This window comes from Culex pipiens, chromosome 2 (assembly GCF_016801865.2).
Source record: "Culex pipiens pallens isolate TS chromosome 2, TS_CPP_V2, whole genome shotgun sequence".
Taxonomy (NCBI): Eukaryota; Metazoa; Arthropoda; class Insecta; order Diptera; family Culicidae; genus Culex; species Culex pipiens.
In genome coordinates, this window is record NC_068938.1 from 3,578,595 (window position 1) to 3,596,733 (window position 18,139).

General features: G+C 33.5%; 1 protein-coding gene across 2 annotated transcripts; it reads left to right on the forward strand.

The window, feature by feature from the left end:
* Window positions 1–1,459: 1,459 nt before the first annotated feature.
* On the forward strand, window positions 1,460–8,675 carry LOC120412500 (carbohydrate sulfotransferase 13-like). Of its 2 annotated transcripts, none has more exons than XM_039572999.2 (3): window positions 1,460–1,615; window positions 2,480–2,854; window positions 7,572–8,675. In XM_039572999.2, exons 2-3 carry the CDS (start codon window positions 2,543–2,545, stop codon window positions 8,265–8,267), a joined length of 1,008 nt encoding a protein of 335 aa, XP_039428933.1. In that variant the 5' UTR covers window positions 1,460–1,615; window positions 2,480–2,542; the 3' UTR covers window positions 8,268–8,675. The 2 variants fall into 2 exon arrangements, with proteins under 2 accessions (XP_039428933.1, XP_039428934.1); XM_039573000.2 differs by lacking the exon at window positions 1,460–1,615 and adding an exon at window positions 2,081–2,267.
* Window positions 8,676–18,139: the final 9,464 nt, after the last annotated feature.

Below are 18,139 nucleotides of genomic sequence, written 5' to 3' on the forward strand. Positions count from 1 at the left end.
TTTTCATACAAATCTCCATACAATTTTGGGGGCTGGTCATACACAATTGATATGTAAATGTATGAAATTCTACTTCTTGAGAAGGGATTTTTTTCGACAAAGTTGTAAAATATGATTTCCCAATCCTGTTCGAAAAAAACAAGTACATGGAAAAAATCCGTTTTTTTACTTTATATCACTAAAACTCAAATTCCCAAAATATTTATTTTTTTTGTGATTTTTTGGCGACTAAAAAAGACATCTTTTGATTTTTTAAATCGGAAACCGAACAAAAAGAATAATAAAAATGATATTTTAAAGCAAAATCACATTTGCAATCGAAAAGTTCTTTAATTTTATTTTAATAAAATGTACCGTTTTCAAGTTATTGCTACTTTTAGTTAGGTTAACATTTTAAATTTCTTCTCGTTTTTTTTTTTTTGCATTTTAAAAATACTTCTTGTAAGAAAAGAAGTGTTTTTAAAAAGCTGATAAAAAATTCTTATTATTTTCTCTCTGCAACATTGAAAATCGGACAATTGGTTTCTAAGAAACAGCCTCACAGAGAATTCACATCGATGAAAATAAATGTGTCTAAGAGTCATCTACGATGTCTCGGAAAATATCGATTTACAATGTTAAAAAGTTAAACTATTGTGAAATTTGATCTTTTCAATTATTTGTTTTCGTAAATGTGCGCCAATTTAAGAACGGTTTTTTAATAATTTAATTTAAAAAGAAAAATCATGCCAATGATGGAAGTTGATACCTTAAACCCAGGTTTTTAATCGAATTTAAATCTAAGTTCCAAAAAAACCAGATCAGATCTGATTGATACTTGAAAACATTGTGCCAGACAACATCTGCATCAGTGGATTTAGTTAGTTTTTTTTTACATTAGAAAGAATCCCATGCAAAAGAAGAAAAAAAAACATTAAAATATCGTTAGATCATTTCTGAGATTTCAAATTATGCTTCCAACTTGATAGGCCCTCTGTACGTCAACATTCTTACTGGAGAAGTGCACCACAGTTGATTTTTACATGGCTTCTCCAAGTATGCGTACAGGTACAGATGAGACTCATTAATAGAGCGAAACAACATTTTACAAAAACAAGCGACGATAGTTGCAATCTACGATATAAATCCACAGTAATTTAAACAAACTTGTTTTATAAGCGAATCATAAAAGCGGTCAAGCCTACAGCCTCAAGTTAACCGTAGAGTTGATTTGTTGTAAGACGTCTTGTAGAGATTACCTCGGGATTATGATTCAAAATCCAATTTCAAACTTTACTACCAAGTGATGTTGAGCCCAAATATATTTTTTTTTTTCAAGAAATAGCGTCAACTTCATCCTGCCAACCCAGTGAGTACCGCCTGTACTCCATGTGCTAGGCGGGGGGATCAACTGTTGATGACGAAAAACCCTATTGCACGCACACTGTTTCAAAGTCACTTTCCAGTCAAGGCCCGGCCGCAGCACCGCATGCTATGATGACAGTCCAGTCGTATGCGAATCTTCAGGCAAGGTAGCAGCAGCAAGCACACAGATGACGATGGACTCGAGGGAAATTTGATAGAATTTGGCTTGCTGTGTTTTTCTTTTTTTTTACGATTTCGATCAAGAGCAAATGTGAGTACCCTACTCTATTCTGTGTTTACCCTATAGTGGCAGCGCGATGACGGACGAAAGCCAGAAGCTCTCTCGGATCCGCGGGAAGTGGATTAGATGAACTGTTGAGATCGTAAGGTTTCACACCTCTCGGAAGCCGAGCCTCTAACACACCGAGCTAGCTAGTCATACTAGCTGCTTCGTGCGGTCTGATTCAGCAAAGGTGTTTTGCTGCTGCTTGTTGTTGTTGTGATTAATTATATACCTTCGGACGGCGATTGTGCGTTGGACGGGTCAGATAATAGCCAGCGGCACTAGCAAGTATCGCGAAACGATTAGATTAGGTCGTAAAAAAAATGTGGATTTAAAGTTATACGACCCGGACATCATTTTCTCTTTTGAGACAACGATCGTTTGCGGTTGCCGTTGTCGGCTGTGGTGGTGGACAGAAACGTGAGAAAAACGCGTCACAAGAAAAAAAAAAAGAAATTTCCATTTCGTCGACCTTTCAGAGCGCTGGAGTTGCAAGAGTGTAGGAAGTTAACCTCGCGCTGGACATCGTAAACATCTAAACTTAAACTTGCTAACGCTGCAAAAACGATAATTAAATTCAACTCTGCAAAACGAGCAACGTCCGTACTCGACGTCACTTGGCGTGTACGCAAATCACACGGTGGGATAGACAATTTTCGGATTTGTGAGTTTGCTCGCTCGCGCGCGCGTTACGTAATTCGCGGCCGCGGTTCTTGCGCAAGCAAATCGCGCCATCGCTTCGCGGCAAATGTTTAGAGTAAAGCTGTCTAAATTCGTGCATAATAAATCTGAATCTGTTTACTTCGCAACGTGTAACATTTTTTCAATTGTGCTGTGTATTCTCCATTGCAGGAAACAAGACGCGATAACCCATGACACAAGTACAGGACCGGCAGCAGCAGCAGCTAGAACATCATGAGATCATCGTCGACGGCACTGGCGCTAATGCTGTCCCTATTGGTGATGGCGGTGGTGGCCAGCATGGAGCCAAGTCGGGACGCGATTCCGGTGTCCCTGGACGACGATGAGAACGAGCTTGGAGAAGGAATGCACACGTACGAGTTGACGCAGTCGCAAAATTTCCAACGGCAGGACGCGATGCTCAAGGCTTGTGCCCAGATGAGGGACACCATGGAGTACAAGACGGTGGACGAGTTGAACACGTTTCAGATGAGTCACCTGCTGGTGGACCGGAAGCACAAGTTCTTGTACTGTTACGTGCCAAAGGTGGGTAGTAGATACTTGTAAGATTTTAACATTAATTTGCAAGGCAGATCTGAAAACACTCAGAATGTAGGAAAAAACTTTAGTTAATTTATCTAAGAGACTTTGCATGTAGAGCCAATCAAGATACGACACATGCAAGCATCCCATCAAACAAGATTGCTAATTACATACTGGGTATTAAATCGAATCGTTGTGCCAGTGTGAGAGTAGTATTGGGGCGACAAGAAAAATGTAATTTTTTTGAAAAACTGAGACGAAAGTACTGTTTTTGATTCCTTCAGCAAAATTTTGTACCTGTATCAAATATGACCTAAAGCTGTTAAGATTTGTGGGACACTGTGAGATGTCAAGTGTTTATTGCAACCAAGATCCAGAACCTGGTCAAGTCCCATCGGAAACGCGCTCGAGGATTGGAAAAGTCGGGTTCAGGATAGATCATCTATGCGTTAACGCTGGCTTGGTTTGAAGATGTTTTGATTTTGTGATCGTTAAGTTTTTTTTTTTTAAGATTTGTTTGAGTTTAAATGACTACAAGAAATGTGCTTTAAGACGCGAAATGAAAAATGAACAGTGAATTGAATGTTCTGCCTCGTTCGTAAATAAAATCCGAAATATTTCAAAAGATTCGAAACAATAGGTCTAGTCCCGTACTTGCAGAATTGCAAAATTTCTGCAGCCAGCATAAGTCACTTTTTTGCAGCACGTTCCCGTACTTTTCAGCTCGCTCTCTTCATCTCTCTCTTTTGCAGAAGTTCTGCAAGGAGAGAAACGGCAAAACTTTTGCCTGGGTAGCGCGTCCCAGGACTTTTTCGCAATATTGTACACAGTTGAGTGGATGTACTCAAATTGGGGTTTGAAGTTTTGTTTTTAGTATTAAAAAGTTTATTTTTGCAATTCCGTCGTGAAACTACTTACTTTTCCTGTCATTCTTGAACGACGAAAAAGCCTACTTTTCTGTACCAGAAATAACAGAATCGAATAGCAACACTTTTCAACATTTTTTTTTTTTTTGATTTAAACGATTTATGACAGAATACATGAAAATTCGACTTAAAATTTCACTCAATGGGTGTTTTTCGAAATTGCAAAAAATGTTGGATGGAACTCGTTGCAAAAAGAGGATTTTTTCAGCACTCGTCGTAGTCGTAGCTCTTTTTGCAACTTGTTGCATAAACTACTATTGCATAGAACTTATTGTTCGCTGCAACTCATCATTTTATTTAAAAAAAATCAAGCATGTACAATTTTTTAAGTAACTAGCAATTAATTATGCTTAGGTAGAAATTATACATCAGAAACAGTTCAAAACTTTGACATTAGGTAAACAGTTTTAAGGCTAGTATGCTGATCGGAAGGAAAGGGGTCAAGAAACAGCTTTACGAACAGCAGAACAAAGGAGAGAGAGAGAGCGATTTCTTGGGGCTTTTCTTCACCCTCTCTGACTTGCTTGCGCTGCCGCTGCTGCCCATTTGATTTTTTTCTTGACCGGTTCCTTCCGAAGTGCGTGTACCGCTTTAGGAATAAGAGTTGCAGGTACGTTCAACTAATATAATCTGAAAATGACAAGCATAAACCTTTAATAGTTAAAAAAAAATCTAAGAAATTTTAGTTTAAAAAATAAGTAAAATTTGAAAACGCAGTAAATCCAAAATTTCGAATCATTAAATCCTCTAAATTTGAGTTTCTAACCTAAATTATTACTCCAATGTGTAGTTTTTTTATGATTCATGATGGCGGCATTTAAGAATTTAGGAATTAAAAAATTAAAGAATTAAAAAAAAAAATGAGAATTTAAGAACAATTTTTCAACGGAGAAATGTGGTGCAGAGTATACCGAAAGTTTGGATTTTTAATAAAATGTATTTAAAATAATTTTAAATAATTTTAAATAATGATGCGTCAACAACGTATGTTTTGTTGTAGCAAAAATGTTATGTTCATCAATTATATAATCAATTATATTTATTATTTGTTTGGTATAGTCTAATATCTCCTTGTTGACCCCTTCGTTCGACAAAATTAACTCAAATTGTTAGCACCGTTTCAGGTATAATTTATTATTTGCCAATTAAAATGCTTGATGTCATCTAATTTGCAAATTTTATGTAAGCGTGTACTCAACATCCATCACACCAACTTGCAGATACTTTTCAGCACAAAAGAGAAGAGAGAGCTTGCAGAAAAGTACGGGAACGGTTTCGCTCGCTGCAACTTCTGTCTCTCTCATTGCAGAAGTTCTGCCTGAGAGAAAAGTTACTTTTGTTGCAGAAAAGTAAGGGAACGCTCTGCTGCCGATTTCGTGCAGAATTGCAGAATTCTGCAGTACGGGAATAGACCTAATAAATGGTATGGTACTAACATAAGAGTAATGTACAGTAACCATTGCTCAAACCAATGAATAAAATAATAAAACAAACCGTATGCTAACCATTTGTTAAATGGTAGCTAACAATTCGGAATTGTTGAAAAACCATTTGAGAAATTGTAGTCATTTTTTTTTTGTACTAAATTGCTGTACATTGACAATAACTCGTGTTGTTCAAACTATAGGAAAATATTGATTCACTTCCTCCTGGAATACTGGTGTGGAATGTATCGCTCTACAACTTTGTCGAAGACCCTAGAGCAATCTGAGTCAGTTCTTCAAAGGAATTTGCAAAGTGAAAAGTGCGTAATTTTGTCTAAGGAATCGGAAAACCGTGTGCTCTCAAAAAAATCTTATTGTCGCCTTGAGGTAGTACAGTCCAATCTCGATCATCCGAAGTATCGATTATTCGAAGTTCGGATAATCGAATCACTATAAAAAAAATCGTTTTTTTTCCATTTTTTTGCTATTAACATCAAATTTGAGTTCTGCGACCACATTTTAGTCTAATTTATTAATATGAGAGTCTTTAAGCTTCATGTTCTTAGTATGTCAATACCGCCATTTTGGAATTAAAAATTCTAGATAATTTTTTAAAAGGGCATGTTTGAGATCATATTCAACCTCAACAATCAAAAACAAAACTACAAAAAATGTCAAGTTTCGATAATCCGAAGATTCAGTTATCCGAAGTGATTTTTTTCCAAGTCCTTCGGATAATCGAGTCTGGACTGTGTGCACATCACACTTAAATGTTATGTTGTTTGAAACGATAAAAAACTCATAAGCTTATGTAAGAGAACTAGTTAAGTTGTTCTCTAGATTTTCGCAAATTACTTAGCAATTTTTAAATTTGTATTTTTTTTTCTTTTTTTTTAATGAAACTTTGTCCATACATTTCAACTGTCAAAAGAAGACATTCATAAAAAAAAATCACTAAAAGTAGAATTTCGATTCTTTTTTCCGATGTTCTATGGAACTCAAAAATACGAAATTTTAACATTTTTCATTTTTTGAAAAATACTGTATGAAGAAATTTTGTTTTGAAAAGCGTCGAAACAAAAACAGACTGCAAATTATTTCTTTCAATAGGATGGGGGCAACTTTATCTGATTTCGTGTAATTTGGCAGAGAATGATAAAAAAAGAATTAAAATTTGGTCTTGATTTTTATGTTTTGAAATTAGTTTTGTTGAAAAAAATATCTAAATTCCTCTAATTTTTAGGTAAATTACCTAATACTACCAAAAATCATTTTTGAAATCATGTTTCTAAAATTCCCCGATCTTGGCAACGTAAAACAAAATCTCATGTTGTTAAAAACGAGAAAGTATTGTATTAGTGAATTCTTGGCATTTTTTCATAAGAAAAAAAAATGATTATTTCTCTTCCATTTTTTGATATCTCGTGACGGGGGGGCGATACGACCCCTTCCATTTTCCAACATTCGAAAAAAGACGTGTTTTTCAATAATTTGCCACCTGAAATGGTGATGGTTGGGTATGCGGTGTCAAAAAGACTTTAATGTAAAATGGGACGCCAGAGAATTTCAAGAAAATACGAATTCTTCATCGAAAAAAAACCAAAAATAGACATTTTTTATTTACTCAACTGTAAAAAATAATAATTGTCATTTTTTCACAAATTTGGCAGCTTTCCATACAAAAATTTCATGTTGAAATTCAGAAATCTGTAGCTTTTTGAAATTTTTATAATCGTTTTGGCGTCTTTAGCTAAGTTTTAGGAATGGATGAAAACTGCACCCAAAAAAGTTAGATTAAAAATTAAATTAATTCCAATTTCTGCAAAATAATCTGTATGTTTTTTGAAAACTTTTTCTTATATTTTTACATAAAGTCCGATTTTCAACATAAAAAAAATTTAACATTTTTAAAACTTTCTGATTTTCAAAAATATAAATAAATTGTAAATTCAACCCTAACATTTGAAAGGGATAACTATCCCATAAGTTTAAATTTATTATTGTTTAGTTTTTGAGTCATAAATTGGGTACTAAAGCCCTATGTAAATTTGTATGTACAACGGTAAAAAAACACGATTAAAAACCATTTCTGGTCACTTTCTTTCATTTTAATGCAAAAATAAATATTGACAAGGCAACATTTTTTTCGATGGATCAACCATGGTCCCCTTGGAACGAGCTGTCAAGTAGGATCTTTTCTGTCAAGAAGGACCGTGATGTATTTTTTTAAATTGAATTAAAAATCCATTATAAATCCTTTGCGGACGTTCAAAGGGTCATTGTACTCAGAAAAATAAGCTTAATCGTTATGAGCAATAATATCACAAATTTAAACTTCACCCAATTCAAGATCTTTTTCATGTCCCCCAGGTCGCCTGCACCAACTGGAAGCGCATCCTGATGATCATGACGGACAAGTGGAACGGCACCGATCCGCTCCAAATCCCCGCCGACCTGGCCCACTCCAACGGCATGTTCCCATCGTTCAGCTCGCTCTCGCCCGACGAGCGCCAATCCGTCCTGACCGACTACAACCGCTTCGTACTGGTACGACACCCGTTCGAGCGGCTCCTGTCCGCGTTTCGCAACAAGCTGGAGGGAAACTCCAAGAGTGCCAAGTACTTCCAGTCCCGGGTGGGAAAGATCATCATCAAAGCGTTCCGACCGAACGCTTCGAACGCGTCGCTTGAAAACGGACATGACGTTACGTTTTTGGAGTTTATCCAGTACTTGTTGACGCCGGAGCTGAGCCGGAACTCGAACCTGTCGTTCAACGAGCACTGGGAACCGGCTTCGAAGCTGTGCCATCCGTGTCTGCTGCAGTACAACATTATTGGGAAGTACGAAACGCTGGTGGATGATTCAGAGCTGGCGTTGCATCTTGCTGGGATGAAGGACGTGACGTTCCCGATTGTGTACAAGACGTCCGGGACGAGCGAGCGGCTGCGCAAGTATTTCAGCGACATTCCACTGCCGATCATCAAGGGATTGTACAAGCTGTACGAGGACGACTTCCGGCTGTTTGACTACAGCCTGGACGAGATAGTAGGCTTTGAGCTGGGGTGAAAAAATACGAAACGACAGCATTCTAAAATGCGGTGACTAATTTTAGGGGGTAACTTATAGTGGTACCAGGTACCAGATGGGGAAGTTTCTAAATTTAATTCGTAGACTAAAAAGACTACACTTTTAACAGGTTCTAGTAGGTAAGGATAAGGTTTTTTTCCCAAACGAACGACATTTTTTTCCAAACTCGGATACGCTTTCTAGACGGCTCACTAAAATTACGCATGTAACATACCTGTACAAGTACTAACACATTCGGATTATTATACCATTATTGTTTTAGATGTGATTTTACTACACTGTTTTGTGTACTTATCAAACTGCTTATTGACGACTCACTGTGATGACAGCTATTGAACTTAAATAAAAAACAATTGGCAGAAAAAGAAGAAGAAAAACAAACACACATTTCAACATGGTATCATTTTTGCTTTATTTTGCGGTGATCGATATAGGGTTGGGTAAGATGATGTGAAAAGAAGAACAAATGAAGAAGAGGAAGAAGTAGAAGCCCCACCTCCTGCCTAGCCCCACAAGTGATGACACTCTCCCTACTTGATAAACTTGCTGTACTTAGTAATTGCACTTTTTCCTCCGGCTTCTAAAATAGGTTAGAAGAAAGAAAAAAAAACTATCATTCAGAAGCTGCTGCCCACCCTGAAGTGCGCACTGACCTATGCCTCGCCGCAGCAGGTACAGGAAGAAGGCAATGATCAGGTTCATGATGATCGTCTTCATCGAAGATGGTGCCGTCGGATGACGGATCTTGCGGTCTATCCGGTCCTTGGTGTGTTTGTCATCCTTTTTCATGCTTCCCCGTCGGTTGTGAATTTTGGGGGCAAATTTGAATTACGAAGAACAAAAGGCAAAGCAACTACTTTCGGTCCAACTCAGGGGTTCTTGGTCACGATGGCGTTATTGGAGCAGATTTGAATCATCAGCGGCCGACAATCGCTAGCAGCATCACGTTACGTCAAACGGGACTGGCGATTCTGTGGAGAGAATCATTCAAATCATTAACTTTAGTGAAAATAGCCTGAAAAATAAAGATTTAGTCATCGGGTCATTCGATCCATGATTCACCTGAAATACAATCCCCCTCGTCGAACATTCCAGAATTATTACATTTCGCCTCCAAAATTATGTTCATTCCTGCGAGATCTCGACATCTGTAACCCAATAAATCTCCCATCGTATCGTAAATTTATCATCCAAAACCCGGCCCAGCCAAGGTGACGCACGTGTTTAAATTTTGAAATTTCACCCCCTTGAACTTCGCGAAACCATGCGTCTCCATCGTGCGGAGGGGTCAAAGTAGGCAAAAAACGGTGATGGCGGCGCCGATGATTAGGAAATATTTCAACTAGCTTTTTAACGACTTTATTGGAGCGAGTGGTGGCGTCGTGGTCGGGTTCTAAATTTACCCTTTCCGCGCACATCTGGCGCTGTTTTCCAAAAACAAGGCCTTTCCCGGCGGTGGTGGCAGTTGCGATGATCATCTTTTTGCGCGATTACTAGATCGCTGGTTGCTGCATTATCGATACTTTTTAAGCGAGAGCATGATTCGTTGAAAAATGGGACAGTGTGTGTATAAATTATAATGCTTCTAGTGTTATATCGATCGAATAAATTTCATTATCAAAAAATGATTCACTTTTCTTGACTCAACTCAGTTCGACTCTACTTAAAATTACATCTTCACACTATTAAATTCTAGTATTTCTTATATCTTTTGCAATTGGAAACCATTAGTATTCTGAAATATTCGATAATGGGTTTTTAAAGCTGTATGAGGAATTGAGTCACATTTTTTTTTTATTTTATCGGAAGAAGTTTTAAAACATTGACCACCATCCCATTGTACTGCATTAAAAAGCAGTGCTTGTAATAAGTTTTTTTAGCAAATGTTATTTTTTATTTCATTAACGTGATTTTAACCTTAATTTAAAGCAAAAGAGCGGCGCATGAAAAGTGATTTTCCCCACCTCTACAACTGCCCATCAAAAAATCAAATATGAGTTTAAAACAAATTAGCAAAAGTTGAAAAATTATTTAAAAATATAATGTAAAAGATATATTTTAAAAAACATAAAATTAATCAAAAAAAACTATCAACTTCAAAAATATAAAAATTCATAAATTCTCAAATTCCAAAATGTACAATGTATGTAAAAAAAATCATAAGTTATAATAAAAAAAATTAAATTTAAAATATAAAACATGGCATAACTAAAACACATTTAAAATTTGAAAGTCAAATCAAAATTATTTTTTTTTTAACGGTTTCTAAAATATTTGAAACAATCAGATTAATTTTAATATTAAAAAAAAAATATTTCAAAGATCATGTAAAATAAAAATCAAAATGTACCAATTGAATTATTTTTTTTATGAGATTTCTATTTCATTAATTTTACTTATTTTCATAAATTCCTTTTCATTTTTTTTAATTGCTTACACTACGAAAATGGCTTTGTTTTTAACTTTTAGAAATTTTTAAAACGCTGATTTTTTTATTTTTTTTTAGTTTGAGGTTAATTTTTCTAAAATTTCTTCAATTGTTTGATTTTTGTCGTTTTTAAATTCCATAAATAAAAAAAAGTTTTTTTAACGATCTTAAAAAATATATTTGCTTTTATTGATGATGTTGATTTATTCGTTATATTTTATTCTAAAAACATTCAATAAGTTTAAATTTTGTTTTTAATTGTTTGATATTTTTGAAATTGCTGTTACAAATTGCGATCGTTATTTCTCGATATCTCGATTGTTGAATTTCAATCATAATTTTTCGATGGAAGAGCGCAATCTTACAATCGAGAAATCTCAAACGTTAGTCGAGATATTACGATCGAGAGTAATACTCACCATGAAATACCCAGGACAAAACAAATGTCTATGTAAATTATGATGCAGAACCACAATATCTTGTTTTTTTTTAAGATTTTGTAATTCAAACATTTTAGAAAAAAATCTCTATTGTATTTTTTTAAACTGTTGATTTTTTTTCTTAAATTTCTACATTTTTGAATTGTTGTAAATTGAACTCCAACAATTGTTATTTATGCTTGAAACTATTTTTTTACGTTACAGATTCTTAAAAATTTTCAAACGTTTGAAACGTTTTTTTATTTTTCTTGATTTTTTTTTCAATTGTTTAATAATTTGATTGTTTTTAATCTAAAATTTATTTTTTTTTTACAATATTTGATTTTTTTTTCATGGTTTGACAAAGTGTCCCATTTTTCACAAACCCAAGCTCCTTACCAAGTTTCAACCCATTTTCCCAACCCCAACAGATGACAAATGTTGCAAGGAAAAAAATGGTAGAAGAAAAATACTCACCCATGATCATGATAAATGCGCTGCTGACGTCTGGACAAGGAACAACCTTGGGGTGCAGCTGGTGCCGGTGCCCGCAAGGGGTGGTGCCATTTCTTGGGTGCACTTTTGGAGGGGATGACAGGGGCAGGTGCAAAATGTGCGGCGGTGCCATGGCTCGAAGCGGCTCACACTCAAGCTAGGTTTCTAGATGTAATCTACGTGCTTTTTTTCTCTTATGTTAAAAATTGTGAATTAGCTTAATAGTTTCCGTACGGTGCGACGCCACGACGATGACAGGTGCATCCGGTGAAGATGATTGGTAATACTTTCTCTCATGCCACGCGCGATCATTCCATTCACACTTTAATTGCTTCATTTTTTTTTTAATTCACTGATTTTAAGCTAACATTAAGGAACTTTGGAGGGTATCCTTAGTAAAACACCAAATACACGAAGTAAAGCAAAAACAGCAGGACGATCAGGATCGAGAACGTGGTCATAAGATTTCTGGTTTCACTCATTTTGTGGCGATTTTTTCAAAGACGACTGGCTAGAATAAATCAAAGTCAAAAGATTAATTAGAGTGCAATGAATCGTGTAATTTTCAGGAAAATTCGCGTGAAGTTTAAAAACAAATCGGTGACGGTTAAGAGAGAAACGTTACAAAGTTGCACTTGGGTACTTACCCCTTTCGACTGAGAGGTTTTACTAGCAGACCGGTTAGAGATGTTTTCCAGCGGAGAGTACGATCGATACTGACAGTCGGATGGAAAAGATAATTTTTCTAAAAATACCAATATTTTTCGTTATATAGTACCGCCATAATATGCGCCACGGCGACTACCAGCCAAGGTATATAGCAAAAATGTGTGCTCATTTTTTGTTGCTTAATATTTGCCACCCCTTCCCAAACCCCCCTTCTTTTTCTGGACCTCCTCGAAATCTGAGAAATGGACAGGAGTTTGTTGCTGAAGTTGCACGCCCGGGTTAAAAATACCACCCGCTCATTCGTAAATCGTAAATAAACAAATAACATCGATTTTTTAAGTCCACGCGGATGCGTAATGTTGATGGACCAGTCCGTCCGTCCGTCCATCCTGTCCATCCGGCCTGTCCGGCTGTTAGGACTCGATTTTTACGCTAATGTGACAAGCTGATGACGATTCTTCGGTTCGGAGCAGGGACCGGCCCACCCCTCGGGTAATGGGGTCACGCAAATTAAAACGGCGAAATACGGCGGCGACACGCGTACACGGCGGACTTCGAACGGTTCCGATCGTGGGTGTAACTGGATACATCTGGTAGCGACTCGGAAACATGGTGTTGTAACGCCATGTAACAAGGTGTGGGAAACGAATTTTCGGTGTGAATTTCATGTCAAATTTTGATACAAAATTTTAAAGCTCTCTTCAAAACATTATGAATCGTTTTCGTGAAATCGCAATAACTCGTGATGTTTTAAAGCAAACCCCTTATGTCTACATATTAAAATTTGTGTAATTGTCTGCTCTACAACTTTGTAGAACATTGTTACACTCTAAAAAATAACCCTGCAAAGTTAGCATAGCATAGCATAGCATTGGTGTCTACCCGTAGCTGCTACTTCGTTATTGACCAGGACCCCCAAACATTGCTCCGTGGACCACAGATGAAAAGTAGGAACCAATCAACACCCCTTCGCAATTTTCAAAGGTCCCTATCGTGCTGATCAATACCGACGCCGGCCACGACCAGTGGTAAGACACGGGGAAGTGGATAGGAATGTTAGCCGATACTTGAGTGATGGGACCGCCAAATCGACTGCGTCTCCGACAAAGTATCACATGAGTTTTGAGGGGTTAGTAAGATGGGTATGAGGTCAGGATTCACTGTGGTAGGTGATGCGACCATGAGCAATTTGTTTATCGCCGGCTGCGGAAAGATACCTATCTAGGGATTTAAATATAGTATTAATTCGACCGCGATTCTCCAGAAATTCTCCGTCGGCGTGCCTTCCGATCAACGGTGATGTAGGAAGGGCTTCATTCATTAAAATTATTTTATATCATAAGCCTTAAAACATATCCGTCGACGTGCCTTCCGATCCTCGATGATATGGAAAGGACTTAATCCAGCAATACGACTTGCTTGTCTCAAAAAACAAAAATCGGATCGTTTCTATCGAAAACTATATAAAGAGAACAAAAATAAAATTCATCGGCCAACGAACGCGCGAACAAAAAATAAATGAAAAAAAGAAGAAGAAGAAATCCAAGAAATCCCTATGTACACAAATAGCGACACAAAAGAGACGGAAAAAACGAAAAAAAGCAGGACTGGACACACAGGCACCGCACTACTGATAAAAAAAAACCCTGCAAAGTTAGAAAAAAAAAACACTTATTTAGTGTTTTTTTCGATGAAAAATACGTTTTTTCGGAATTCTGAGTACGCCATCAAATCGGGCGTCTAATTTTACGTTTCAGGCTGAAAATTATTGAAAAACACCTCTTTTTACGCATGTTCAAAAATAAAGGGGTCGTACCGCCCCTCCGTCACGAGATATCAATAAACGGGCCTCGGATTCGTGATCAGGGACAAAAGTTACCCCTTAGGAAATAGTTTCACGCAAATCGAAGAGGGGTCGGGACAACTTTTCTCGATTTCGTGTGAGTTGGTAGAGAATTACCCATCAGGCTTTTTACATTTACAGACCTGATTTTTTTCAAAAATATTTGTTTAGTTGATGATGGAAAAATGATTCTTATGACCATACGAAAAATTATAGACTAGTTTATTTAAAAAAAAATTGTCAGGCATGAAGGGGTTAAAATAAACATGACATGGTGTCGATCCAAATCCCAAAATAAAATTCCCTGACTTTTCCCTGACTTCTCCAGACCACCAATTTTTTTATTTTCAATTTTTTACTAACATATTGTTTGGAGCGTTTTTATGGTTTCATGCATTTTCCTTTTTGCATTCGACTTTTTTTTATTTTTTTAACGAAGGATTCTGCAAAAACTTAAAAACTTTTTTTTTATTTTGTCAATCATTTTTTTCTAATAGAACATACAAAATGAGCAACCATAAAATTGCCCTGTGTTATTTTTATCTGATGATGCCAAAAAATCTTGAGTTTTTTTTTTTTTGAATGGGTCCTATAAACATATGAAACACAATAGCTTACAGGACCTTTAAAAAAACTCTAGAAATAATTGATAATTACAATTGTTGCAAATTTCAAATTGCGGTTAGTTAGTTTTACTTCATTTCCTAAAGAAAATTAAAAGTTAAAAGTTAAAAAAACAATTGAAAATTTGAATTTAAGTAAGAAGTCATGTTTAATTTTAAAATTGTTGCCTTTTGCGGAATTTTCAAACGAATTAGGCCGATGCCATTTTTGATTGTGTTTTTATAAAAAAAATTAAAGGTTTTGGATACAAAAACTTAAAAAAATATGTAATTTTGTAGAACCTTAAGAAAGATTAAAACAAAACTGAAAAACTAAGAAAAATATACAATTAAATGATTTTTTTTTTTCAAGTACATGTTTACGGTTTTAAAAAAGATCTAGGTCTTTTTCAACAATGATTGTATTTAAAGTAAACGGATTTCTGGATATTTGAAGAAAACATCTTCTGAAATAATTTTACAAAAAAAAATATTTTTGCCATATTTTTTTTTAATAGTTTCTACCTTGACCAGAGCCTACAGACGATCATTCACACGATCAATACAATTTATAACAATTAAAACAAAATACAACCTGCTCGAGCTTTTCAAAAAGTCATTGTTTATTAAACTTAGATATTTGGGTGTTTTCAAATAGATTCCAAATTTAAGCCCGATCTGACCACGGGAACTCCTCCTTGTAACCCCTTGAATGTTGTTTGGGGAAAATATGTAGAATGTAGTTGTACAATCCCTATGAAATCTCGGATGCTGGAAACAACTCTTCCGAAGAGACCATATTTTATAAATTCTTGAACTCTCAAATTCCTTTTTTCAGAATTGTTACGGAGAAATTGAAAAAAAAAAATCCGCGCCATCCCAAAACCCAATCCTCGCAAAATCCGCGTCATTTTAACAAAAATAATTTTGCGACAGACAAAAGATTTTCATAATAAATTCAATCTCAGAACGCAGAATCTTGAAACGCTGAAAATGTATTTTTGCTAGGATTAGGTAAACTAGAGGTAATAGCCAAAACAACATTTAGGCAAAAAAAAATTCAAAAAAATCAACATTTTGAAATTTAGATCTAAAAACTCAATGAAGTCTTCATAAAAAAATAATAAAATTTAAAAATTGCAATAAACTCTCGATCTTAAGGTTTTCAATTTAAGATACAGTTCATACTCGATGATCTTACCAAAGCGTAGCTTAGAAAAATCGAAGCAAATTTTCCTACATCTTCTTCTCAAAATCTTAGAAGAATTTGAGGATTTGAGAATTTAAGAATTTAAGAATTTAAGAATTTAAGAATTTAAGAATTTAAGAATTTAAGAATTTAAGAATTTAAGAATTTAAGAATTTAATAATTTAAGAATTTAAGAATTTAAGAATTTAAGAATTTAAGAATTTAAGAATTTAAGAATTTAAGAATTTAAGAATTTAAGAATTTAAGAATTTAAGAATTTAAGAATTTAAGAATTTAAGAATTTAAGAATTTAAGAATTTAAGAATTTAAGAATTTAAGAATTTAAGAATTTAAGAATTTAAGAATTTAAGAATTTAAGAATTTAAGAATTTAAGAATTTAAGAATTTAAGAATTTAAGAATTTAAGAATTTAAGAATTTAAGAATTTAAGAATTTAAGAATTTAAGAATTTAAGAATTTAAGAATTTAAGAATTTAAGAATTTAAGAATTTAAGAATTTAAGAATTTAAGAATTTAAGAATTTAAGAATTTAAGAATTTAAGAATTTAAGAATTTAAGAATTTAAGAATTTAAGAATTTAAGAATTTAAGAATTTAAGAATTTAAGAATTTAAGAATTTAAGAATTTAAGAATTTAAGAATTTAAGAATTTAAGAATTTAAGAATTTAAGAATTTAAGAATTTAAGAATTTAAGAATTTAAGAATTTAAGAATTTAAGAATTTAAGAATTTAAGAATTTAAGAATTTAAGAATTTAAGAATTTAAGAATTTAAGAATTTAAGAATTTAAGAATTTAAGAATTTAAGAATTTAAGAATTTAAGAATTTAAGAATTTAAGAATTTAAGAATTTAAGAATTTAAGAATTTAAGAATTTAAGAATTTAAGAATTTAAGAATTTAAGAATTTAAGAATTTAAGAATTTAAAAATTTAATAATTTGAGAATTTAAGAATTTAAGAATTTAAGAATTTAAGAATTTAAGAATTTAAGAATTTAAGAATTTAAGAATTTAAGAATTTAAGAATTTAAGAATTTAAGAATTTAAGAATTTAAGAATTTAAGAATTTAAGAATTTAAGAATTTAAGAATTTAAGAATTTAAGAATTTAAGAATTTAAGAATTTAAGAATTTAAGAATTTAAGAATTTAAGAATTTAAGAATTTAAGAATTTAAGAATTTAAGAATTTAAGAATTTAAGAATTTAAGAATTTAAGAATTTAAGAATTTAAGAATTTAAGAATTTAAGAATTTAAGAATTTAAGAATTTAAGAATTTAAGAATTTAAGAATTTAAGAATTTAAGAATTTAAGAATTTAAGAATTTAAGAATTTAAGAATTTAAGAATTTAAGAATTTAAGAATTTAAGAATTTAAAAATTTAATAATTTGAGAATTTCAGGATTTATAAATAATATTTTTTTTTGTTCTCTTGATTGTTCTTATTTTATGTTTTTTTAAATTGATATTTTTGATTTTTGTTTTTTTTTCTTTATTTTTTTTCCCCCTAATTTCTGAATAACCCCATTTTCAAAGTTAGAGCTGTAATTTTTGAATGTTTTGATTTTTTTATTTTTCGTCAAGAATGTTCAAATTAAAAAAAATCTTCTTGTTGAATCCCATCTAAAATTCAAAGGCGGAGAAGCTTCTGTTACATCCTATCAAGCTCATATTTGGGAAAGAAGCACAGTACACCCACTGGAACATGCCCAATAATATTTTTTGTTACATCCAAATGTCTGTATCTTCAAGAAAAGTTTGAAATATGATTAAGATTCACAAGATTAAAATTTAATGTATCCAGTATAAAAGAACAATAAATAAGGATAAAAAACATTACTCAAAACTTTAAAGAGATTAAATATTCAGAGTCAGTCCGTAAAAACCCTGTTTTCCATAAATTTTTGTTTTATTTCTTTAATTCTTGAATTTAATTCTTTTATTTTTAATTCCATTTCACCATCACAATTTTGCTTACATTTTAGATTACACAAAATTAGACTACTTTGGATGATTTTTTAAATCATAGTTCAGTTTAATTTTGAGAAAAATAAAAATTTAGATAACGATTACTGAAGTGAAATTTTGGAAAATTTTCTAACCATACAATTTTTGTTAGAATTTTAGAATAAGAATATAAAAAATTAAGAAATCAACAATTCCAAAATATCAGAATTTCAAAATTTTAT

What these genes read in the sequence shown, in the direction of transcription:
- LOC120412500 (XM_039572999.2), top strand. Translation starts at nt 2,543, where the DNA reads ATGAGATCATCGTCGACGGCACTGGCGCTAATGCTGTCCCTATTGGTG. An exon ending in TGTACTGTTACGTGCCAAAG is followed by an intron (nt 2,855 to 7,571) that starts GTGGGTAGTAGA and finishes CATGTCCCCCAG; the next exon opens with GTCGCCTGCACCAACTGGAA.